This window comes from Embiotoca jacksoni, unplaced genomic scaffold, assembly GCF_022577435.1.
Source record: "Embiotoca jacksoni isolate LCO1_2020_lvr unplaced genomic scaffold, fEmbJac1.0.p SCAF_17, whole genome shotgun sequence".
NCBI lineage: Eukaryota > Metazoa > Chordata > Actinopteri > Embiotocidae > Embiotoca > Embiotoca jacksoni.
Window position 1 is genome coordinate 10,230,204 of NW_027185307.1, and position 27,228 is coordinate 10,257,431.

The 27,228-nt window shown below is 40.1% G+C and overlaps 1 protein-coding gene across 5 annotated transcripts in view; it reads right to left on the bottom strand.

Moving 5' to 3' along the window:
* Positions 1 to 27,228, bottom strand: part of tpk1 (thiamin pyrophosphokinase 1) — a 70,182-nt gene that overhangs the window by 21,239 nt on the left and 21,715 nt on the right. For 4 of the 5 annotated variants that reach the window (XM_069151558.1, XM_069151560.1, XM_069151559.1 and 1 more), the window contains exons 5-8: positions 21,783 to 21,855; positions 17,970 to 18,065; positions 10,713 to 10,859; positions 4,105 to 4,213 (exon numbers count right to left, since the gene is read on the bottom strand). In XM_069151558.1, the coding sequence (XP_069007659.1) occupies positions 4,105 to 4,213; positions 10,713 to 10,859; positions 17,970 to 18,065; positions 21,783 to 21,855 (425 nt within the window). Of the gene's footprint in view, positions 1 to 918; positions 983 to 4,104; positions 4,214 to 10,712; positions 10,860 to 17,969; positions 18,066 to 21,782; positions 21,856 to 27,228 lie in introns of all 5 variants that reach the window. The other variant, XM_069151563.1, reaches the window with a different exon arrangement.

Consider the following 27,228-nt stretch of genomic DNA (forward strand, 5'->3'; position numbering starts at 1 on the left):
TAGAATTAGCTCAAAGATAATGTACATAAAGTACAGGCCACCATATAAGTGCGAGTTGATAGATATCAAGACATATGCAACCTCAGGGCTTCTCCGGATTAAATACGTTTATAGCCAACAAATATTTTGAACAAGTAATCTGGATGATTAACACAATTTGTATTACTTTACTTTTACCTTTGCCCATTTCATTTTTCTCATGCACTAAATTCATATAATATAGAGACATGTCCTTTGAAAAAGTAGCAGGATCACGTAGGGTGTATATTGATAGTAAACTCAGTATTACCAGATGATAATTATCATATTAGAAGTGTTAATTATTTGTCACAATACAGAACACAAAGAAGCAGCATGTTGTCATGTGTGTTTCTGTCTTGTCCCTTTATAAAATGTGCTACTGCCTTGCTCCCTGACATGAACCCGATCCAGTCTACTTATCAGATAAAACCAGAAGGGTGAGTTGTATAACGACGTGTGTCCGTGTGACATCCATCTATCTATTATCTATACACATTTTATTCTGAACAGGGTCATGTGGGGGCAAAGGCGAGGTACGCCCTGTCGCCAGTCCATCACATCCACACCTATTAATTTACAATTTACACTCACCCAATCTAACTTCTTTGTGACTATGGGATGGAGCCACACACCAGATATGCAAACTCCGTACAGAAAGGCCATGCTCAAACCCAGGACCTTCTTGCTGTGAGGTGACAGTGCAGTCAGTCGTTCAGCCGAAATTTATTCGATTGAAAAATATTGCCCTGAGCTACCGTCCAAACTCATATGTATAGATACAGAGGCACAGTCAACACCTCAACAGCACATGAGCGCACACACACACACAGCGAAACTATTCCATGACAGTTTCCCGGGAGGATTTTAGAAATGATGATTGAAAAATAATTAACATACAGAAGGTGATAAGTATTTCAGCTGCCATTGTATCTCGTAATGAGAGCGAAGAGATAGTTGGAGTCTGAGAAAAGGAGAAAAAAAGAGAAGAGAAAATTGGAAGGTAAAGAAGGTGAACAGACAGAAAAAGAAAATGACAGTTTTGGAAATGAGAGACAGTGTGAATTACAGCAGTGCTACACGTACTACACTTACGTTTACTAATTCCCACCTATCTCTGCAGCTACCATTCTTCTTACTGAATTGTATTCATAACACTGTACAAAACACACACTAATTACTGAAGTCACTTCATTATAAAATTGTAACTCCCCCTCCTCCTTCCCACCCCTCTTTGTTACATTTAGTCCACTGGAGTCACTTCATTATTTAGTAGCACATACACCTCCTTTAGTATCATTACCGCAGTGCAGTCCTTTCATTAGACAGCAGTCTCAACAAAGACTCTCTTGAGTCGCAGCAGTCCAGAGGCTTTACTCCTCTGCCTCAGTGATGCTGCAGATGTCTCTTCCTCCTCTCTCCTCCTTCGCTGTGCAACAGGCTAATGGCTCCGAGGAACTTTCTTATGCAAAGCCTGTACACTCAGCTTGTATATACTGCAATGCCACAACAGGTCAATATAAAGTATTTACCTAGACAATGGCAAGTCTATCAGTTCAAAATGGCAGATGTTTAAAGTACAGTTCCAGTTCCCAAAAGCAACTGTACAGTGCTGCAATATATGATTGGCAAAATGGCATTCGCATGTTGTTTAGACATGGAATTAACACATAAAGAGATAGAGAATGAAAGTGAAGTGTGGTCAGGGGGGGTTGTTATTTTTTTTTCAATAGAAATGCTATCCAGATGGAAAGCATCGACAGAAATCAACATGAGCAAGGTAGTGCATTTCTGTCTCACCCTCACCTGTCGAACAGTGACCACATATTGTTTTCTCTTTTGGTTGCCATTATTTGATGAGTCTTCCTTTGTCAATTTCTACTGTACTTTAGATCTGTCTCCGCTTTCTATCTCTAAGAATTAAGAGATATTCTGCCAATTAATACGTTTCGTTTTTAAGCTACAAGACATTCTAATCTACTTTGGCTTTTACTTTCTTCTTTCCAGTCTGTTCCAAATAGTTTTGTTTTACATTGCATTATAATTTTGTGTGCTTTGATTGATGTTTGAAAAGCAGTGTTGTTGTAAGAGGAATGCAGTTACTCTCAGCCCCAACTGACATATTGAACTCACTTTCTAGGTTCAGCTCTTCAGGTTTGGGAGGGGGGGGGCTGTGGGATAGAGGGTGTTTTGGGAGCTAGTGTTCTTTCAAATGCCTAATGTAAGTGTTTGTATACTTCATCTGAACACAGATTATCTGCAAATTGCCTTCAAAAATCTTGGAGCAGATTGCTTGGGCCGTGACCTTCAGGAGCTGACTGTGCTGCCAGCAGTATCTCCTTTCTCCTGGTACCATGGGGCATCGACCCATGTGCTCCAGAGTCCAGTATAATTAACAACCTGGTGCCTCAGCCTGGCCTTCATGTCTTAAAGTGTCAACTAAAAAATATGACAAAAGCACATTTTCCTTCTTTCTCCTACTGGAATTAGGCATCTATTTTCTTGAGGGTTTAAGATATCTGACCCCTGAGCTCTGAGCAAATGTGTGCACTGTCTCCGATTTCATAACAATGTTCATTTTTGATCACTGAAAAAAAAGTGAACACATGATTTAATTAACTTGGCCAGAGGGTACTTCAGCTCATCCTACACCTTCCCTTGGAGTACAATAGCCAGAAAAATGTTTGCTCACAAACTGATAACTCATTCCAAATTTATGCTCTGGATCAAAACAACATGGATCACAGAATCTTATTCTTTAAAGCAAAAGTAAAAACAACTTTTAGATGCAAGCAAAAAGTATCCTTTGGGCCAGCAAGCCTGTAATGGCTGACAGCTTAAAACTCTTTCTTTATAGAAGGATCATATATTTTTCATCAAGGAAATGCTTTGAGCCCAAGTGTGGGGTATCATTTCAACTGACTTCTAAAGAGCCTCAGTGTCACCCGAGAATGGCACTGCGCTGACTTGGGCTTTCCCAAGCAAGATGCTTTGAAAATCCTGTACAGACACAAAATTATACTGTGAAAACAACCACACACACCAGAGAAGCAGGATATTACAAGACACACTGTTGCTATACGAAGACTCCTACATGCTGCAGTCGAACTCAAAAAACCGGTATTTCAAATTTTTGGTTTCATATGCTGGTCCTTCCTTCCGACCCCGGAGGGAAATCATTACTTCTAGCCATCTAAATATGCATGTGGTTAATTATGCATCTTGTTATCACTGGCTAATCTGCATAGGACTCTCATGTATAAAGTCCCTCTCATTACCATTCAGAAGGCCATCTCACAGGTGTGCTGAGTAAATATACAACACAGTTTAGCTGATCAAAAAACACATGCACAAATAACAAGTTAATAAACGGGGCTGCAAGTACGCGTACACACACTTGCATATTCCAACATGCATAGAAACATGGTCAAACAAGCACGGCTACGTAAGCGTGCTCGCTCAAGTGTATAGTGTCCTGGAAACGCACATGCGCACACGCAGATATTGAGAGCGGAGATGCACCAAAAGGCAGACACACCATGCACAGAAGGTCCAGGTTTCCCTCGTATTGGGGGGGGGGGGGGGGGGGGCAGTTCGGTCTCTGCCAACTCATTAAGTAACACAGCTGGCCATGAGGGTGAGAGTGGGGTAAAACCACAGGGGTCCTCAGACAAGTGCCTGATTAGATTTCAACATAATGCTCAAGAATATTAAAAGCTTTTTGTGGCATGTTGCATTGAACTTACTAAAACTGCAGCCTCATTTGACTGAAGCAAACTAAGCATCTGTATTTTACTGCATCGTATTATGCGGCTTTAAAAATTGTTTCCACTGTGAATAATAATAAAAAAAAAAAATTCAGGACTTGACATTAAACTCCCCCTGCAGTCTTCTAACCTCTGCAGGGATTAAGCATTTTTTTCTCATCCACTGTAGACCTCACACACTTATCTCGGGCTACTCTGATATGTTCTACTGAGCCTGCAAAGTTTAGCACCAAGGAAAGCTGGAGACAGATAATTAGCTGTTAAGACACCACAGAATGCTAAAAATAGTAATAATAGAGATAAACAACAAGGAGCTCACTCAGGTTCCATTTGAGTCCAGTGGTGATTGTTTGGCAGGGTCCTCCTACTGGAATGAGGCTGCACCAGTCACCCTCCAGACCTGTGTTCACCCCGAGTCGGTGGTTGCCCTGCTGGCACAAAGAGTGTGAAAATGAATTATGTTTCTGCATGCACGGGTCTGTCTGTCTGTGTGTGTGTGTGTGTGTGTGTGTGTGTGTAAGTCTGTACATGTCTCTCTATAGTTATGTGGACCAATTTCAGTTAAAAATCATTAACCATTAGGCTGGTCCTCACGACTTCAAAGGACAATTTGAGGGTACATTTTTAGGGGTAAGGTTATAAACAAGTTAAGGTTGGGGTTGGGCAATACATGTGATAGTTAAAGCGGGAGGGGAGGATGGAGGGGAGGGGGGTGTTGCATTACGTCAATGAGTGTCCTCACAAATATAGAAAGACAAACGTGTGTGTGTGTGTGTGTGTGTGTGTCTGTCTGTGTGTGTGAAAACAATGACACAAAAAAAATAATGAAAAGAGAAAACAAATGTGGAGCGAGACTTCTTAAACTTGTTCATCCCCAACTGAGACCCTTAGCTTTTCCACCAAGGGACCAAGGCTCATTAAAATAAATTATTGCTCCTGTCAAAGCTGGAGCCCATTTTCAGTTCCTACCCACACTTAAAAAGAAGACCTTGCCATTTTGAATTATAGTCTATTTTATTGTGTGTCATGGGAAGTCAAAAGATGTTTGTACCAACATCCATAAATGTACTAACAATCAACTTTAAACTTCAAAAGTACTGTTATGGATACCTCACTTGCCAACAGGCAGTGTATAGTGTGATGTCAGTTTGTATTTCAGAAAGAATAGGATAAGGAGAATAGCTGCCAGTGGTAATATGTAGTTCCCAATGGTGCCACTGCCTGAAAGACAAGATGAAGAAATGTGCCATATATTATGAAGTGTTCTACAAACTTCCAAATGTTACAATATCCCTTTGAGAAACTAGGCCTGGGAGACAAAAAGAAAGAGAATCACACAGTGTAGGTGCAGGGTAGTGTTCAACTCTTCAGGTTGAATAATGACTGCTCTGAATGCCCGTTATAATAAAGCCTGATGCTGGAACATGAAAAGGTCAAAACACATTCACAGAGGATACAAAAATATACAAAGAATCACCTCAATTCCATTACAGCACATATTTGGAAAGGGAGCGCAGTGAAACCAAAAGCACCTGAAATTATGTACATCATCAAAACTATAAATATCTGCAAGCCATGTGGGCTTGAACTGCCATACAGCCAAGCATTAACACAAAGACAAAAAGTGTTGACAGCAACATCTTACATCAGTCATCTAAAAGAATCATCCGAGCACAGACAAAGACAAAAACACTCAATTAAGAATTTGAAATGTTTAAAGTGTGACATGTTTAAAGTAGAGTTTCCTTTGCTGGCTTGCTGGAGGTGCAGAGCCAGAGGGAAGGAATTATGGGAAAAGTCTAAGCTTTAGAGTTTTTTAGTGTTCAGGAAACAACCCGAAGGTTGTTTTCTATAGATAAACACAGCATCTTTGTGTAAGTGTGTCAGAGTGAGACATTGTATGGAGGAACAGAGAAAATGAAAGCAAATTCATGTGCACCTGCACATTAACACACATATGCAGGAGAGGCTGAGAATAAGAATGTTTTGTTTTCTGGCTGGAGGAAGAGCTGCACACCGGGATAACACGTTTTGAGCTGAAACATAAAGAAGAGGAGGGATGAAGGTGGAACTCAAGGGGGAGTGTTTAATTTTATAAAGCTGGGAGGTGACAAATCTAACGCAATGCTTGTTATTTATCAAGTATGAGGCAGAATAAACATGCTTATAATGTTACTGTACATATTGCATTTTACTTGCATTGGCTGAACCGCAACAGTTGGGGCAGCCCTCTAGTGATAAAGTTCAAACAATGGGTGGCTGAATACTATGACTTCCTGTATCCGTTTCATATTCAAAGCACTCATTTCAAATTAGAAGGCCTTTGTACTGGATTTTGACCCGGTTTTGTTTAAAATGATCTTTGTGGTTGAGTCCATAATTTGGTATCACTTTCAATTTAAATGATCTTCGTAAAATATTTTAGGTTTTTGAGTTTACATTACATTACATTACATTTCATTTCATTTAGCTGATGCTTTTGTCCAAAGCAACTTACAATAAGTGCATTTCAACCATGAGGTTACAAAACCCAGAACAACAAGAATCAAGAAAATACAAGTTCTTCAAGAAAGCCAAACTACAAAGTGCTATAAGTAAGTGCCATTTTAAGCATTACTAAAGTTCTACTGTTCAAGGTAAAGTCGGAAGAGGTGTGTTTTTAGTTTGCGGCAGAAGATGTACAGAGTTTCCGCTGTCCTGATGTCGGTGGGGAACTCATTCCACCATTTAGGAGCCAGGACAGCAAACAGTCGTGATTTTGTAGAGTGTTTAGCTTGCAGTGAGGGAACAACAAGCCGATTGGCCGATGCAGAGTGGAGGGAGCGGGCTGGGATGTAAGGTTTGACCATGTCCTGGATGTACCAATGTTTTGAAAGGGATGCGGGCGGCTACTGGTAACCAGTGAAGGGAGCGGAGGAGCGGAGTAGTGCGAGTGAATTTCGGGAGGTTAAAGACCAGTTGAGCTACGGCATTCTGGATGAGCTGCAGAGGTTGGATGGCGCTAACAGGTAGACCTGCCAGGAGGGAGTTACAGTAGTCTAGACGTGAGATGACCAGAACCTGGAACAGAACTTGCGGCGCCTTCTGAGTGAGAAGAGGACGTATTCTCCTGATGTTGTACAGCATGTATCTACAGGAACGTGTTGTTGCAGTGATGTTGGCAGTAAGAGAGAGTTGACTGTCGAGTGTCACGCCGAGGTTCCCAGCAGTCAGGGTCGGGGATAACACAGAGTTGTCCAAGGTAGTAGTCAGGTCGTGGGTGGGAGAGTCTTTCCCCGGAAGGAAGAGCAGTTCGGTCTTGTCGAGGTTGATTTTCAGGTGGTGTGAGGACATCCACTGAGAGATGTCAGTCAGACAGGCAGAGATTCGTGCGGCTACCTCTGTTTCAGATCAGGGAAAAGAGAGGATTAGTTGGGTGTCATCAGCATAGCTGTGGTAGGAAAAGCCATGTGAGTGAATGACAGAGCCGAGAGAGTTGGTGTACAGAGAGAAGAGGAGGGGACCCAGGACGTAGCCTTGAGGGACACCAGTAGTGAGAAGACAAGGTTCAGACACAGATCCTGTCCAAGTTACCCTGTAGGTGCGGTCGTTGAGGTAGGATGAGAACAGGGAGAGAGCAGAGCCTGAGACACCGAGGTCCTGAAGGGAGGAAATAAGGATCTGGTGGTTCACTGTGTCAAATGCAGCAGAAAGGTCAAGAAGGATCAGGACATAAGAGAGAGAGGCTGCTCTAGCAGTGTGAAGCTGCTCAGAGACAGCAAGGAGGACTGTCTCTGTTGAGTGTCCTGCCTTGAAACCAGACTGGTGAGGGTCAAGAAGTTTGTCGGAACACTGTCATGTTTGCAATGATAAAGAATTAAGAATAATAAACATAAAATTTGATAAATATTATTTGATAAAGATCAACACCATGAATAACGGTTCATGCACGGCACTCTTCAAATCAGATGCTGCAGATTTTTCAACATATCTATCCTGCTGCCCTCAGATGGCTGCAGGAATATAATGAGCCAAAGGAGAAGCTTTGTATGCAGTATAAAGCAGCTGTGGACAACAGGTACTGTATGAATCACTTATACTAATTTATAGTTCAGTGCAGAGTGCATTACCAACAGTACCGGCTGGGGAGTAATTTAATAAAAGGCTTTATTTACATTTTAAGCATTATTCAGTCATTGAGTTTGCTCTGAGTATTTAGTGGCTCATGTTGATAAAATCACATAGTGGATTGACAGATGTAGTTCTGAGACGTCTGTTGTCTGCATATAGTCTCCCATCTCCCACCCGTCAGCTCCTCAACTCCCACATGTGCACTTTGCACTCGGCAGCGAAACACCACGCAGATGCTCAAGGTCAGGGAATTACCAGACTGTCAGAACAGAAAGAAAACTTTAACTGTCATGTTTGCATATTATAAGTCATTTCAAAATTAATGTTACTACCATACTACTACTGTATGTTTTTTTTGTAATAACATTTAACAAGAAGAAACAAAACAGAGAATCTTCGTTTTCTTGCATTCGTTGCCCTAAATTATACATTTCAGAAAAGAACAGACTGTCCTGGGTCAGTTCTTTACCTCATGTTTATTTTTGTTTTACATTTGAAGGCCACATCTTTGCTATCTTGCTCCAGCACAGAAGTTCGGATGAGCTAACGTACCTCAGGTATCGCACTTCATCATTTAAATCAGCTCCTGCACTGACAAGTTTCACTCGTCAAAAGGGCATCAGGTAAACAAGCTTGCAGTTCTGACCTAGAGTGTGTGTTGCTAGAGTGATTTATAGCATAGATTGGGCTGACACAGTGTTGTGCATTGGGTGTACCACAACAGAGAGAGCCAGCTCTCTCAAGCATCTTCAGGGTCTGGGAAACTAATTTGAGTAACCGTGGCTCTTCTTGGTCCTCCAACCGAGACTCAATAGAGCAGATAGCGAGAAATAAACGAACAAAGCAAATTAACTTTTTTTTTTATATATATATATAAACAAATTGAGTAAATTTAGCACTACCTCAGGAACAACACTGATTAAAACATCCTCTTGTTGTGAAGGGACTCAGAATCAAAAAGCATACAGTGTCCTTGCGCATAATTTAATAAAAGACATGAGAATTATGCAATGCTCTGAGCCAGCTATACAAAACACATGACTTCTGCATATTTCCCAAAGATGGCATAATAATACTTTTACACCTTTTGGGAAAAAAAATAACACAAACAGACACAATCCTGATTAGATTAAAGCATGTCTTTGAGAAAGACATGCACTGATTTAATTTAAGATGAAGAAGTATGTCTCACTCCTTTTATTAAATATGCAGGTTTAATGGGGAATCATATTTATAAGTAGCTTTAAGGGTGACAATGTAAGCTATATTTTCAGGAGACATAATCCTCACTTGTGCAAAATGGACAAAAATGGTAATTTAGCTCTAGTCCCAATTTGTTGTCTGTGTGTGTTTCGACTGTGTACAGAACATGAGCGGCCCTGTATGTATTGATTGTACCACCAAATCCTGACGCTAAGCACGTAACGAACCTGTGATTGCATGAAAGACGGGTGGTGAGGATATTTGGCAAAAGTTGTAAACACTTCAATTACAGATGTAACTTGAACAAATAGCAGCGGGCCTTTCGAAGGTTGCATTCACCTTCATGTACAGGCGTCTGCGTTCATCAGTCGCTGGCGAATTGGAGCTGTGTTGACAAATGAGCTTAATTTACCCTCACTGAAGTAAGATTAATTGGAGGTGTCGAGGTATGAAGCAGCAAATGACAACACGTCTTTGGAATAATGACAAGTAGGAAGAGAGTGTATGAGTGGGAGGTTTACTTAAGGTATTACAAGGTGTCATCAGGAAGTGTGACAGTAAGTAGTTTGTCCTGAAGACCTGCAAATAAACAACAGGGGGGTGAGGAGGGGAGGGGGAAGGAGAGAGCGGGGGGCAGTTTCTGTCCCAAATGGTGGCCGTTCAGCTCACTTGTAAATTCAATCAACCGAGGAGAAGAGCATGAGAGAGTGGGTGGTATTGAGGAAAAACTATTTGGGAGCATCAAAAGACGCTGTCTCTAACACAACAGCAAATTGGGGCACCATACAAGCAGAGAAGAGTGAGTGAGTGAGTGAGTGAGTGAGTGAGTGAGTGAGTGTGTGTCCTCTTGAAGTGAACAAATAATATATTAACAGGTAGTGTACAACTTCACTCGTACTAGTAGTAGCAATAGTTTTTGGTTTTTGCATTTAATAGAGATGGTTTTTCACATTTTGGAACAGTCATTAAAGATTTGTTTTTTCCAGCACCTGATAATAACATGTACCGGCCAGAAGGTGGCAGTAATGCACGTAAAAGCTGTTTGCCAGCCGCCATTAAACAACAAAAGGAGTACAAGAAGAACACATTGCTACCGGGCTCCGATTAAACATGTGAGACTGTGTAAGGTAAGATTCTTCGGTTGAAACACCAGAAACATGCAAAGACGACTACAATCTTCAAAAAGTCCTGCTTAAAAAAATAAACAAAAATCAGGTGTAGTGCAAACACGCAAACCTAGCATTTAATAAGTCTACCACAACTTTGCACAGCAATTTGAAAGAAAAGCGGAGTAGACTGTCCTCCCACAGATCAACAACTAGTGGCTAGCTTCGTCACGAGAATAAGTTAAATTTGATGTTAGACATGCAGAGCAAACAACAGTCCTCAACCTCAAAGTTTATAGCTAAATACATGCTTCTTCCTATTAGCTTTGTTGAAGGCGACTGTTTTCAAAGTTTGATTGCATTTGTTCAGCCTGAGCTCACTGCATGAATGCGTCTCTCTTTTTCTTTCTGCGTGTCTGTGGCTACGGCTGAGAAGATACATAGACAAAAGACTTTATCAATGCCAAAGGGAGATTGTGAGTTTACTGTGGGTTTGTAATGCACTCACGGGTCTGAGTAGATACACCAAGCTTGTTTCCTGTATGATCAACAGGGGGAGTTGTGTCATGGACAGAGCGTGGTAGAGAGTCTCGACAGCTGCCATGGTCTGGTCAAACCTGCCTGCCAGACCGCCCAGTGTCACTATCGTATCCACCTGGAAAGAGAAAAAGAGTTTTATGAGACAGAAAAATGCCATGCTTTGTTATAGTGGTCGGTCCCTTTAGCAGGATCCTGCTGTTTGCTTCACTGAAGCAACACAAGATCCGTTTGTGGCAAAGTGACAGAACTGGCTGCAGAAAAGTAAAAAAATAAAAGCTTAGCTGCATTTAGAGCCAAATAATACACATTGTGACAGACAATCTACTAATTGACTGATGGAAGCCTACTTTTGGATGAAAACTTGTAATTTATCAAATTTATAAACTGTGCAAAATATCAAGTGAGTCTGAAGAAAGACTACTTGTTGATTTTAATGCATTTCTAGAGCTGTCTATACGAGAATTGCCATAATATTTTGAAGTATTCCTTCGAAAGAGTGAGTAAAATGCAACTACAACATTTTGGTAAGTATTTTTACAAGAGGAATATAGCATATAAAAATCATAGAAATGTATTATTGTCAAGATTGTGAGGATTAGATCAAATTTGTTGATGCTGCAGATGTTTTACAGATATAAATTCAAAGAGCTTTGTAAATGCGGTGCAACAGGCACCAAAGTAACCACTTCTTCTCACCAAATGTGAATGAAATCTGCTGTAACCTGGTAACTAATAGACTTAAAGAAGAAACTGGGCCAAAAACACAAGTTCCTCGGTGAAGTTAGAGCATAAGTCTGAAGATATACTTCACTTATTGTCAACAAATCCAACTAAAAAGACCAAAACCAAAGACAAACTGACCAAATGTGATTTTTTTTTTTTGTGTAGCCATAACCTGATGCATACAGTATATCTTTCTCTGAGCCATAGAGGTCTATTGCTTAGCATAAATCATTAACACGAGAACAAGAAACACAGTGAAACAATGAATTGTTCCTTTACTACTGGTTCATGAACATGGACAATGCAGTGTATTAATTGTAATTTAGATTGCGTAGTAACTTAATGAACTTTAGAGCCACAGGCAATCTGGGGAAGTCAGAAAGTACTGGGAGTGAGTTGAATGCATTTTTATGGGAATTTGACAATATTAAAAACACAGAATATCAACTGCCTTATCATTTAAGAAAGAAACAAAAAAAACCAAACAGGTAAAACAACAAAAGCCACTGGGACAAGTTAGCATTAGAAGAAACAAAAAGCAAGGACACCAGGCTGAGAGAAAGAAACAAAAATGAAGAACAGATACACAATCAGTGGTAGATCAAAGAATGAAAGTGGGCCATTGTAATGAGGGTAAACAAAATCAGTCTCTTGAATCTAGAGGCAAATATGTTAAGAGCAAATCAAGTGAGCTAAGTGGATTACTTAAACTAATACTATTTCCTGCAACCTCAGAGCTGAAATACGGTTCTTCTTTACTTTGAGCCAGCAGTTCACTTAAGTAGGATATTTACTGCTCTCAGCAGTTATATCCTTATACAAAGTCCCCGAGCAGTCAAGCACCAGTGCTGACAGCCTTAAAACCCAACAGAGTCTTGAGGGCAAAGGCGCTGTCACAGGCTGACGACTGACAGTCACACCAGCGCAGAAAATGAACCAAAACGCCATCAATCACCTCCATGTTTTCACTTCACCCACAAACTGAAAATAAACAGAAAAACAAACAGATTGCAAGAGGTGAAAAATGTTTATATCATGTTTTTAGATGTTGGCTTTTAATGTTTAGCTGCACCTAAATATTAAAAGCAAAAAAGGAGCCAATCATGTCAGATTTCTAAATCTTAAAATGTTTTGTCATGTTAAAAAAACATGTGCATCCCATGGAAAGTATTGCATTTTTCTAAATATTTTAACAGTTAAAGGTGGCATACTTGAACAACACAACAAAGAAAATGATCAATCATTTATCCAACAAAGATATCAATAGATTTAATATTCTTCTGTCATTTCAAATCACCAGTCACATTGGCTTGCTGATTGACTGAGGCTTTGAAGCAACCCTAAATGATAATATTTCCTCCACCTTGCTTCACAGTGATGATGAGGGTCTTATCACAAAAGTTGTGTTTGGTTGGTGACAAACATGTCTTTTGTTTCTGTTCTAAACAAATTCCACAAGCAATCTTTGAGTGGTCTGTCCACAGGTCATTATTCCAAGAGGCCTGATCTTTGCCCATGGTCATTGTCAAACTGCTCTAATGTTCCCTTTGGACTGCGAAAGTTTTTTTTTTTCCTGGCACACCAAAATCAAATCAAATGTATTTATTTCTAATTGTAGACACATGCATTTGTCATCAAGAGATGCCAGAGTCACTGTACATCCTGAGAGAAAATTTGGGGACTCTTGGAAACTTATTTTTGCATCAAATGGACTGCATCGACAAAATCGACACCACTCGTAGATGCTTTTCCTCATGATTTATTTCAAATAATTTGGAGATCCATTTAAATCTCCACCTGTCACTGTCTCATGAGGTTCTAGACATCGACCTCTAATTCAAATTTGATGGATTTGAAGATGTTTGTACCTACTTTTTTTTTAATGTGACTGATCTGTTTATTTTTTCATTTGAATTAGAATTAAACGAAAAATTATAAATTTTATGCAATTTGTTTAAATATGTCACATATTTTATACCGTATGGTACTGTTTTAATAAGGATCAAACTTTTCTTTATTCAGGTGTGTTGAAAACGTAACTATTCCCCTTCATTTCACATGACTGTACAACTCTTCCCACTAAAACTAGTCATTTGATATAATGACAGATGTGGTTTTTTCCTTTGTGCGTGCATGGATTAACCCATTTGTAATTACAGCACAGGAACCTCCTGCAGTGTCCCTTGCTCATTTTACCACTCAGAAATGCATCTTTACTGAGCTATTGCTTCAGTGTATTTAACTTTTTTCAACAAGTAAAAGAGCTCAGATCAAAATTGTACTTTAGCTCATGATGGGTCCACAATTTAACAAACTAAATGTGTTGTAACTAACTTCCTGTCTTAGAGGATGCAGTTGAAACAAAGCCAAGTGCTGAGATTGAGGCTATTTCAACATCTGGCTGACTTGCCCACCTGCAGAGACATCACGTAAACTGTAAACAACAACAGTGCAAACAAACTCCCCTCTGCGAGAGAGATGGAGACAGACACAGACAGAGAGAGAGTTAGAAAGGTTATGAAAATTTGCTGTCACATACCTCACAGTGATTTAATAGAAAGAAAACACGATCATCTAAATCTCACTGTATTAACCCACGCAGACAACTCCTTGTATTACTTCAGACATGGAACAAACACAAGAACATTTTTTCCAAAGTTTCCTCTCTAAACCTGGTCTTCATGTGATAAGACTGGTGTTACTGTATATTGTTTCCATTGCATTGACAAATCCCATTAAAAGACTAAAATTAGCAATGCATTTGTCTGCTTCTCAAAACTTTCAAACTTATGTTCACTCTCGGGTTCTTAGCCCAAATATTCCTACAATTTAAATATTCAAAAACAGGTTAAAAAGTTTGAGTATAATTTCCAAAACAGCTAGGCACTATAGCTTTTAACAAACCCTACTCGAACAGCTGTAAATCCTATCCTATTTACAGCTGCAGGACTGTGTCACCCAGTCTGCTAATGTGGTTCATGAATGTGCATTTGGATCACAAGGTTGGGACATTGCACAGAAGAATAAGTTGCATCAATAGTATTCGATAGTTGAATTTGTCTATTGTTAGTTTTATATCTTTTTAAGTATATTTTTTTTCATAAATAAAAATACAGAAAACTGCTGGATTTAACCTTAAAGTGTACCAAATGTACCAAATTCATCTGTGGTGTCCTTCCCACCTTTGCTATTGCTTTCTAGGAAGACATTTTTCTATCATTTGTATATACAATATTACCCTGACACAGCCAAAGCTGCAACCAGAGGGAGTAAATGAAAGGAGAAATGAAAGTTGAGGGACCAAAAGTTAGCACAGAATTCACATCAAGTTGACAATATAGAGGACACAAAAGCTCAGAGAAAGTAAAGCATGATGAAAGAGAACATGAAACTATGACTAAAGAAAAAATAAACCTGTATTGTGTTTCAACCTCCAATGACACACCAGCTATCTTGACTTTCCACCAACGCTTCTGTTGTGTCAGCTGCGCATATCAAACACTATATGACTGTAGGAATTTATATTTGTTCCTATTTCATGTTTGTTTACTAAAAAAAACAAACCTACAAGCTGGGCAAGGAGAATCTCATGACTGAATGAAGAAAACTTAACAAGCTAGCTCGACCGATCCGACTCCTCTGTCTCCAGGTTGGCTGGGGGAACCGGAGCGAGCAACGATGGCAGTGAGATCGACACAAAAAAAACTCATGGCCATTTATTGAGGATGATGAACAGATAACCAGAGATAGACAAAACGAAAATGAAAACAGTGGGGCTGCTTATGTCTGCAACGGTGAAGCAACATGAGAGAAGCTAACTACACCGAGCCAAGACAAGACAAATAGATCAGCGCACACACTAGACGATGGGATACACACACACTTTAACAAGTGCATAGACAAATTTATGTAAACAGGTGCAGGCACATACTCTCTGGCCTTGCATAAACACATGCACAATATAGATAGGCACACACACTTTTCAAAGTACACGCAGACATACACACATATATAAATATATATATATATATATATATATATGAATGCAAAAAAAACAACCAAACACATACTGATGCACCCACCATAATCCTCAGATACCATTCAGTGGGATTTCACCAGACACAAAATGAGATAAATTCTCGAAATCAAGCGCTAAGCTGTATGAAGGAAACCATTCAGGGGCTAATATGTTGAATCTTAAAACCAGCACAATGCTCAGTAATCTGCAAATCACCCCTCTTATTATTTCATCTACCTATTTAATTCATTTAACAGGCTAAGTGGATGGAACTTAGTGAAAAAGAGAACATGACATGATATTAAATCATTGGAAAAGTACTACTTTTATATAACCTATGCATATTCTGAGGGCTAAAGGGAACAAAAGTTTCAGTAAGAGTTATAGTGGGTAAAGAAAAGAGGACAAATCCTGGCAAACAAACAAAAAAGTCATCATCAGCAACTCTTAAAGAGCATCAAAAAACTGATTACCAGGCTCCTATCTCTCGCAGGCAGACAGACGGACAAACACTCAGTTCAAAAGCAGATTAAATATTAGCGAGGCTGAGAGAGAAAAAAGGCCCATGGAAGGGAAGGACAAAAGTATATCTTCTCTTAAAGTCCAACCACCATTAAAACAAAAAAAAAAGCAAAGTGACAGCGCATAATGTGGCAACACGTGTACATGTGAGATGGCGTGCATGTTTGCATGTCTGTGAGCGTCCTCTCCATGGTTTCTCATTAGCTTAGAGATGTGAAGTGATTGGAGCAACACTCAGCATTCTGCTTAAAAATTCTAATAATGGACAAAATAGAAAGATAGAGAAGGAATAAAAAGAGAGAAGAAAGAGGAAGGGCAGATGGAACACAGATAAATAGACAAAACATAATGTCACATGATACGACTCATTTGAACAATAATTAGGATTGTTGAAATTAAAAATATACTGTTTACTCATGTTGCTCATTCTATGGACATTCTGTGCACTTCAACAGACATTTTGGAAAGTGAGTCGATCTCTGGATCAGATTACGGTGCGTGTCTGACTGCAGCAGCTTGCTGGACCCGGACCTCCTATCTGATTGTCAGCTCATTCTACAGTTTTCGATATCAAGGTGTTGAGAAATGCTTCACACTTTCAAAAGATCATGACTTAAGTTAAGTAATAAATTATAAAACAGGCAAATCACACTTTGCATTTTATGTGTAGGTGTAAATGTGGCTCATGTTATTCCAACTATATTTTTCATCAGCTACTATCTTCGGGGAACATTGAGCGAGCGTGGATGTTCTTTTCCGGCAGAGATATCGTTAAATATCTGGACACCCACACACATTCACACCCGGGATTTGCCACCAGTAAAAAAAACACACAGTCCAACACTACTGACCTCTAAGCACCTCATTTTAAGTACCCGAGGACTCACTGCCTTACTTGAGGGCACTAAACACTCAGACACTGAGGGAGAGTAAAGCTTTACTTATTTGTTTTACCCAGTTCTACGTTTTCAGCTTGTCTTACTAATAAGTGTAACTATGTCAAATTAAAAAAAAAAAACCATTGCTTATATCACTGCTATACCGAACAAAAGAAACCACAATAAAGGAATAGTTCAACATTTTTGAAAATATGCATCTTTTGCTTTTTATACCAAGAGCTAGCTGAAAAGATTGATGCCTCATATGTGTCGGTTACATATTAAGCCAACATGTGGTTAGTTTAGGGAATAAAAAAAAGGAGGTACGTGTAAAGCTCACTCAATCAACACAATATATTTTATGTATTTAACCCATACAAAAACAACAGGTGGAGTTCTTATGGAGGGATATATGCTGTACCAGGAAGTCACTGCTCCCGTCCAAGAAATAGCTCGGCAGCTCACCATCCGTAAAACCACAACACAAGGTTTTTTCTCTTCAGCTTATTTAGGAATTTAACAATATATGCCACGTTGATTAGCGAGCTGTATACAGGCATACAAACTACACGATATTAGCACAAATATAGCCCCACTAGAAAGACCTAATGCAGCGGGACTGTAAATGAGCTTCAGACACTACAATTTATCATTTTATCTAGTGTAGTTGACAAAAAGTGATTCCACATCTGGGATACCTCACAATGTCTCAACAAAAGTACTAGCATGTCAGAATATTTCTGCCATGATGTGAGAACTTCTGCAACGTGACCACAATGTTGAGCCAATAGGAGCTTAAAGCGCCCACAAGGCAGAAGAGAAAGATGGACTAAAGGATAGGCAACCTTACAATTATCTTTGTCTGAATCACAGACGGGCCCACAGTTTTTTTCTTCCTTTTTTGGGCTTTTCCGAAAACACAAAACAGCCAACATCATTCACACCACTGGTTGTGTACATCATTGTTAAAATGTTTCCCAAAATGTTAATGTATTTCTTTAAGGTAAATATAATATAAATCTCAGGCAAAGTTCAAAGCATTGTGAGAGTAAAAACATCAGAGTATGAGTGTTGGGCACATTACCTGTATCTTTTGCTTCTGAATCTCCTCCAACATGACTGCAAGACACTTAGTGAAGTCTGTTAGATCCTGGTCAGCTGTTTCGATCAGCTTGCAGCCCTACACACATAAAGAAAAATAGAACCACACACACACACACAAGCAACAAAACACAATCAGACAGATGCACACATACACAGACAGCACTGAAAAAAATTCCCAGGCAGAGATAAGGGATAGGAGGATAACAGAGTACAGAAAAACAGAAAGGGATAGAGAGATGGAGAGAGGTATAAATCAGTGTTTTACTGTTGTCTGGCTGTCTAAGGGTCGTGTTGCTGAATAATGTAGAGGTTCCAGTCAGTGGCCCTAAACTACAGCATCCAGGTAAACAACCACGCTCTGGCTTTCTCTCCCTCCATCTCTTTCTCTATCCACCGTGTCTCTTTCCTCCTAAAACACACCGACTTCTCTATTTCTCACACACACACACACACACACACACACACACACACACACACACACACACACAGTGCAGTCACTTCACACAAACTTGTTCGCTGTGCTCTGTTTGATCCCATCCATCCTCCCTCCGCTCCCCTTCTCTTCCATCATCCCTCCATCTCTGCACCCCCTTGTCTCTCTCTGTCCCTTGCGGATGCTTTTCTGTTCTCTCCCTTCCATTTATGCAGAATTATTCACCGTTTGCAACAAATCTCTGAAGGAACGCCTCAAACTTTCCCCATTGTTCTGCTTCAAAAGCAGTCTGTTCTCTCTCACGGAAGAAGGCATTGCTTCTTTTTTTTTTTTTTTTTTTGGTTAACCTGTGATATTTGTGAAAAGGGCCTGATATTACAGAGAGCAACAGAGAGAGAGAAAACAGGCGAAAGGAAACAGGAGAGTGGCACAGCTGAAGGCATCCCATGCTGTGATGTGTGTGCGAGTGTGTGATCATATGCATGTCGTTGTGAGTGTGTGTGTGTGTGTGTTTATGTGTACGATGAGGTATTGGATCTGCATTTCAAGCTGTACAGCTAACAGTGCGCATCAGTGGGGTCTGATCAACGAAACGCAGTGACACAGCACAAAGATCAGAAAGGCACTGCATTTCTTTTCTCTAAGGTGTGTGTGTGTGTGTGTGAGAGAGAGACTTACCCCGTATTCATTATTTAATGGACCGTACTTGTGGTTTGACATTTTGCTTGTTACAAACAATGGAAAATACGCTTCTTGGGATAATTAACTTCTTTTTTGTAATGACCTTGGATAGTTTTGCCTAAATATACCTACATGATCAAATTTCTTGTTTTGCCAGGGACTCTGGCACACTTCACATCATTCAAGGTCTCTGGAGAAGCACTACCATGAACCTGTACTGCGTTATGTTAAATCTGCAAAGATTATTCTGTCTCTTGCAAAAATGCAAATTGTTATATATCACTATAATATCCCCATTGAATGTGCATGATTTATTTTTTTATATATATAACTAACACTTATCCCCATCATCTTTCATGTTACCAATCTCAACTCATTTGACCCCCTTTAATGCCCTGGATGAGATTTTACAGTTTTAGTTGTCCATCCATCCATCCATCATCTATACCCGCTTTTCCTGAACAGGGTGGGTCATGAGGGGGGGGGGGGGGGGGGGGGGGGGGGATAGTGAGCCTATCCCAGCTCACTTTGGGCAAAGGCAGGATACACCCTGGACAGATCGCCAGTCCATCCCAGGGCCAACACACACACAGACAGAAACAAAGAATATTAACACCTACGGGCAATTTGTAGAATCAGTTTTAGTTGTATGTATTTATTTAATTATTTATTTTGCTGGTACATTTTTCAAAGTATTGAACTTGTGCATTTAACCTTTTTTTTAAATGTTCTTTCCTACTTACTGTACCTGGTGTCTGTCAGTTATGGGTATGGTTTTCTTTAATCTCTACAGAGGTATTTATCTCACAACCACTGATCAAACAGACATTTTCACAAATATTGCAGGAAGACATTGCTGTGCTAAAGAGAAAAAAAAGTGAAGAGTGTGTTAAAGCCATTCCAATTGTATTTTTAAAGGCAGTCATTGTAGATTTAGATCCATGAATGACGTTTAGGCTATGCTCGCCTGAGAGGCTCAACTCCAGGCATAGGATTTTGTGTACTTTGTAAATGTTAACAGGTCGTAAGCATGACATCATTTATTTTCTTTGTTAAACGTAAAGTAAGTGCAAGAACAGAAAGCTGCATCAGGTTTGCCTGACCCTGGTTCAGCGTGGGTTATTATACCTGTAAAATGTGGCTCTGAGCATCTCGTAAAGTGCTTTTTGGTGTTTTTTTTTTTTAATGTATTGTCAAAACTCTGACAGCTGAACCTATGTCTGACTGCACACTTGGAGCCACTTTGATGATTCAGTCTGCATGTTCTTGCCTCTGCAGGTGGACCTCCTATAGAGTCTCAAGCAGAAGAGCTGTTTAACCCCAGTCAGCTTGAGATAGTAATTTATCCATGTGGGCAGCATGATATCAGCTCTGTAACCCTACAACTCAAACGCATGCTGAGCTCATACTTGATCACATGTTGAGTTGCTGATGGTTTAGGTTGAATGCCAGAGGGGCACATGTGCTTAGTTTATATTTAAATGTAGATCTATTTGTGCATAACACTGCGCTCAAACAAATACTCCACTATGTCTTTTGTCACCATCTAATAACACACACTGTTGTGGCAATATATTTATTTTATTAGCTCATTAAGTGTATGACAATACCCCAGGAATTAGTCAGAAATTAAGATAACTTCGGTGAACACAAGTGATTTTACCGTACTTTCCGGACTATAAGCCGCTACTTTTTTCCCATGCTTTGAACCTCGTGGCTTAAACAATGACGCGGCTAATTTATGGATTCAACGGGTTTCGAAAGGCTGGACTGCTGCGTGTTGAAGAGGGCAGCATGAGCTCAGCGGGGAATTTGCCTCCGGATGAAAGTAACGAGAGCGACAATGAAAACAATCCAACATCGGATGAAGCAATTCTGAGGCTATTCAACTCCGACACCGAAGGAGATGACTTCAGTGGTTTCAGTGCACAGGAGGAGGAAGATAGTGACCAATGACTTTCTTGGTAGGCTACTGTTTTCCACTAATTTTTTATTTTTGTTACAAGCCGTGTTTCGTTAAAGCCTGTGTAAAGTTCATTTGTTTCAATGTACCGGTAGGCACCTGCAGCTTATAGACATGTGTGGCTTATTTATGTTCAAAATAATTATTTTCTAAAAATTCAGTGGGTGCGGCTTACATTCAGGTGCGCTCAATAGTCCGGAAATTACGGTACTTATTTTCACCTAAACTGAACTACTTGTCTTTAAGTGTGAGCTTTAAGGCAGCAGTAAGTATACTGAAAAAAAGAACTTCATTAAACCCAAACATATGTCAAACGGCTATCAAACGCAACGCTGCGAGAAAATGTCTGTCAGTGTCAGTGAAGTCTGTTTGTTCAGTGGTGCTCTGTAACAGATGGGAAAACTTGATGAGTAAATATGGAACAAAATAGCTGTTTGTGTGGGCAAAAGTGAAAATCCTCTCTTAACTTCAACAAATCCTTCCACAAAGGAATCTATGCGGGAAAAGTCAGCCTCTTACTAGAATCTCCCGTATGCTAAAGTCAATAAGGGTTGCAGTTATATGTTTCAGGCTTTGGATGGTATTCTTAGATTGTTGCAGACAGAATATATAGACTTCTTTTGTCCAGAGATTCATAAAATGTCTGCCTAAAGTCATATTGATTCTGTGTGTACACCTGTAGGTCTGAGAGTGTGTGCAAGTTTTGTTCCACTCACCTTGTCTGCATAGAAAGCTTTGACCTCAGCAGTAATGGAATCAAAATCCCCACTGATATAGTCAGGGAGAAAGCTGGATGTAAGGATAGAAAGAGAGGGTGAGTGACAGGGAGAGAGGGTTAAGATTGCAAGAAAGACAGAGAGTCGGAGAGTGCGAGGTGGAGATAGAAGGGGGGAGAGAGAGAGAGGACATCGGGCCATGTGTCAGCTCTTTGATCTGTGCAGCGAGGGAAAGGAGTGATGCCGCCGGGGAAGACGAAGAGACATGGAAACTGACAGGGTGATTCTCTGTGGCACTGAGCCTGGCCCTGTCACACACACACGCACACATGGCTGACTGCAGATATACAGAGATTGATGGGAAAGTACACCAAAGCAAACATAACAGAAGCATACAGAAGCAAAAGTTCATGTTTATGCTCTGATAATTAGGTACATACAGCCTAATAAACTCAAACACATGAACACAGTAGAGTAATTACAGGATTGAAGGCAAATACACACACACACACACACACACACACACACACACACACACACACACACACACACACACACACACACACACACAGAATGTGATATACCTGCTGCTGATCAGATATTGAGCTGTTAAATTCTACTGAATAAGTAGACGCTCCATTAGAGACGAGTATCAGTTAGATGACTTCAGCTCAGTGTAATTTGATGTTTTGATTTGTGTGCTCATTCAATGATCAGTCAGTGTGTTGCAAGAATCAAAGTTGGTATAAAGGTATACAAAAAAATATATGCTTATGTTTCCAGTTTTGAAGAGATTTTCAATCAAAAATAATTTATACCCCACACATCCAAAAAGAGGACCAACAAGAGGATGCAGAGTTTAGTATTTTAAAGCTTCTCGAAAAAGAAAGAGCCATAAATGAGAATAAATCCCTGAATTCTGATACAAACAAGTTGAAATATAATCAAATTTAAGCCATTATAGATCACTAAAATAGATTAATTTACCTTCTTTTTAAAAAAAAATTTTTTTTATAAAGATTGAAAAATAATAAGAATAAAGCATGTATTATGGTTGACAGTTCAGTATTTTGCAAACGTATGCATCAAATGAATGTACGTTACCCTTCATGTTTACAGGGCCGGCAGAAAATCAGCTTGAACTGCGACCCCCAATTTTAGGTTTTAAAGTTTTATGGTGCGTTTAAGTAAGGCTCCTATCCTGTGAAACTTTATGGCCGTTTCTTTGGGGGGGGGGGGGCGGGTGCATAACTGCTTATAAAATGGTGTGAAAATGTAAATGCATAAAGGCATAAAGTTTAATTGACCCAGCCCTACTTTGCAACGGTTTATGACTCACATAACTAGGAAAGAAATGCACAACGATCACAAAATGACGTAATACAGAACATTAGTTGTTAATAAGCAGGGAAGAAATGCCATGATAACACATGGAATTAAGAGGATTACTACTGCAAATCAAACTGGGCAGGAGGTTTGGGAATATATGGGCATTCAGGCTTTGAATTTCCACTGATGAATTTTCCCATGTTTTTTTTCCTTCATTCAAACACAACTGTGTTTTGAGGCGACATGCGTTCCCAGGGTGCAGGAATTATCAAGTTCTGTTGCAGTTATCAGTACAAACAGCTAAAAATCCACAAGCCATTACTGAGTAAAGCATTCTTGTCAGTGAGACAGATAGCTCTCTGTTTATTCCAATTCATGTGCGTGTGTTTACATGTAAGGGGGCAAGACCACGCGGGGATGCAGTTGCCGTTATCTAGAGGCATTAACAGGTCTGACATTACGATTTCATGGTTGGTTGGGTAGTGCGTTTGTGTGTGTTTGTTTGTGTGCGTTTGTTTGTGTGTGTGTTCCCCCGGCAAAAGACGAGAGCAATGTTCCGGTTGGTTGAAGAAAGAGATATATAGGGATTATTCTCTCTCTCCCTCCCTCCTCAGCATCCCCATTTACACAAAAAAAGATACAGAAAGACAAACAGAACAGCAATTGTATGCAATCTGCTGCTGTGCATGCAACACACGGGCACACACACACACACACACACACACACACTTAAAATATGCACAAACAGCAGCGAATGTGCAGATGTACACACGTACACACACACACACACACACACACTTAAAATATGCACAAACAGCAGCGAATGTGCAGATACACACACACACACACACACACACACACACACACACACACACACTTAAAATATGCACAAACAGCAGCGAATGTGCAGATGTACACACGTACACACACACACACACACACACACACACACACACTTAAAATATGCACAAACAGCAGCGAATGTGCAGATGCACACACACACACACACACACACACACACACACACACACACACACACACACACACAGGTAGATTTTACCGCCTTCTTATAATACAGGACGCAATTGCATCTCCATTGAGAAATAACCTTCATGTGACAGAAGGGACGAGACGTGATGCTGGGCCTGATCAGAGCTTTACACACACACACACGCACGCACGCACGCACGCACGCACGCACGCACGCACACACACACACACACACACGCACACACCCCTTTGTGACCTGTGTGTCTGACACCATCGCCAGATAGTAATTGACCAGGCGAGGATTTAAATTCTGTATTTGTGTCTGTGTGCGGGGGCGTAAACGCTGCTTGAGTGTGTGTTTGTGTGTCTGCATGTTGTGTGTCTGACAGTCTTCACTTTCCACATTAATATTAACTGACACTTTAATTTGGATGGGAAATTGAGCATTTTACCAGCAGTTTGCCTGAGCACCGGGTGGCAGGGATGGCTGTGTGACCTTTGCCTGTGTTTGTGTGTCCATGTATGTGTGTGTGTGTGTGTTTGTCTATCAGACTGCCTGAGCGTCCTTCTCTCTCTGCCTGCTTTTCTTTTTTTCTTCATTCTCCCACAACCTACACTTCTCCTTCTCATGATGCCTTCCTCTTTACACCCTCTTCCAATCTTTGCTATGCAATACTTCATTTTCTGTGTAATTAAAGCAACTTCCCTCCATCGAACCACTTTCGTAAGATTAAATAAAACATTTTTTTCCCCTATGGTATCTTATATTTTCTTAATTTCTATAAATTTTCTTCAAACTAAGTCCATCCTTCAATATGATGATCACTTCATTACAATCAAATGTTGCACGTTCCCATATCCTTCAACATCTCCTCAATAACAACACGATAAACACTCGTCCATTTTTTCTGGTCTTTTCATCATCTTGAGGAGATGGGGCTCTGATTGCTGCTCTCATCCCTCCCATCTCCCAATCAGAGGAGAGGAGATGATGAAGAGGTGGAAGGATTATTGTGGGATGACATCATTACAACTCATACACATAAAGAACCCGAACCAAAGCAACTCGACATGCTCAGCTCTCTTGCTCATATGAACTGCATGAAGACAAACTGGCAAATCAACATACAAATGTGGCATGAAAAGTGGGGAGCCATAGGATTTAGGCATCAAAGAGCACGTGGTTGTTTAGGAAAAGATTGTGGTTTGGGTTAAATGTGACACAATCATGGTTTGGTTAGGTTTAGGCACACAAACTAATTGGTTAGGGTTAGGACAAGATTTCTTAAAGACATGAACCCTAGTGTCTGGGTGAAAGTCTTGGGTATGAACATCCAACCAATCCCAGCTTTCTTCTCGACTTGGGCTTCACCACTTTTGCACATCGTCACATGATGTCTCTCTTCATTCATGGTCACACATGCATGTAGTTTTCACGCCTAGGCAAGTCAAAACGTGACACTGCCACAGTGTCCTCTGATGGGCTGACGGGTTATTACACACTTAGGCGTGACACCAGGGTGCATAATTAGTAATTTGTCAAAATGCAGCATCTTAAGGTTAAGCAATTAATGACTGTCCTCACTCAGAAGTAAAAGACAGATGCAGCAGAGCAGAGCCACAATCTCTCTTGAGGTTGAAGTGGATGGTTCAGGTCTGACATGGCTACAGTTTACATCCTATCGCCAAACAACATTGTTGGCTTCTTTAAAATATGACGACAAGTTTTTCTGAATTTGACAGTTTTAGTTGCATTAACTTTTTGTTAAGGATCCCACAGGGCGCAGGTCCGTCATGTGTACGACACTGTTTAGGTAAGCACGGCATCATATCCCACCAGGACCAATTCAGAATGGAAGCCTTTTGTCTGCCCAATTTTTTTTATTTATTTCCTGATTAAGTTATTCTTTCTTGATTTTTATGCTTCTAATGTGGGACAGTAGGATATGTTTGTAAATGTTTTTTTTTTTTTTTTTTGTCCGCTTTGTGTTTAGCGTTGGTATTTCCTAATTTATTGTACTGTAGCCTACAGACAAAGCTAATACAGTTGGTTATGTTTTAGTTAGTTACTATTTGGCACACCTGGGTGGTAGACATTGATGCTGTAATGTGATATACGTTCAGGAGTCTGCACAGGGTATTTAATTGTAAAAAGTGACCAGATTCTCTGAGCCTCTGTGTAACTTCCCAGCCAGCTGATCCACTCTGGGCAGCTTCTGGCTTCTATTAAAAATAGACTAGACTTGCGAAGGACAGTGCAGAGCTGTTTTTTTGGGACAATGCTGACACGTGCCGCAGCACAGCAAGGGATATCACTAGCACTTTTCTGGAATGGCCATGACCAGCTCCGGTGGCCGTGTTGTTGCCGAAAAGCAACACAGCTGGTTCCAGGGGAATCCAGCGTTAATGAGGGTTTTTTTTTTTAAGTCACTGTCAAATAACCTATTTTTCATCCAGATATGAGAGCATGTTAGTAGCTGTAAGTTACTGTGTATAAAGTTGACTTGTACGACTGCGTGGTCTATAATTGTCTGGTTTTGTAATAAAGCGGCACTGCAAAGGCAGGAATGAAAAACAACCAATCAGTGCTGACAGATTTCTTATCATCATCAACAAAGATTCTAATTATTAAAACCTCAAGGTACATGAGCGTCAGATTTCTTCCATGCTGATGTACATGTGACTTTAACATGCGTACCCAGATCCATATGAAAAAAAAACAACTGTTTGCACCTGACAGTTTGTATCAGTGTGAAAGCACACAGGTGTAGGTATAGTACCTACATTTCATCATGTGGGATCCAACAATGTCTAATCCCTTAGTTAATCAGCTAGATGCCTGTAGGTATCTAATAACCACACAGTCATAATCACAACTCTCACAGCCAAACCACACACACAAGTTTATTAACATTTTGTATTACCCTCAGGATTATTATGTGTACTATAGAGAGCCAAAGAGAGGGAGGAAAAGGAAGATAATTGTAATTTTAATTATATTTAATTGCTACAATTCTAATACAATAAACTTGCACAACACATTATGTAAAAAGAGAAGTGCAGAGCCCTCATGTTAAAAGGGAAGGCCCAGTTCCCCATTCTCATCAACTCAACCCAGCATGTCAAT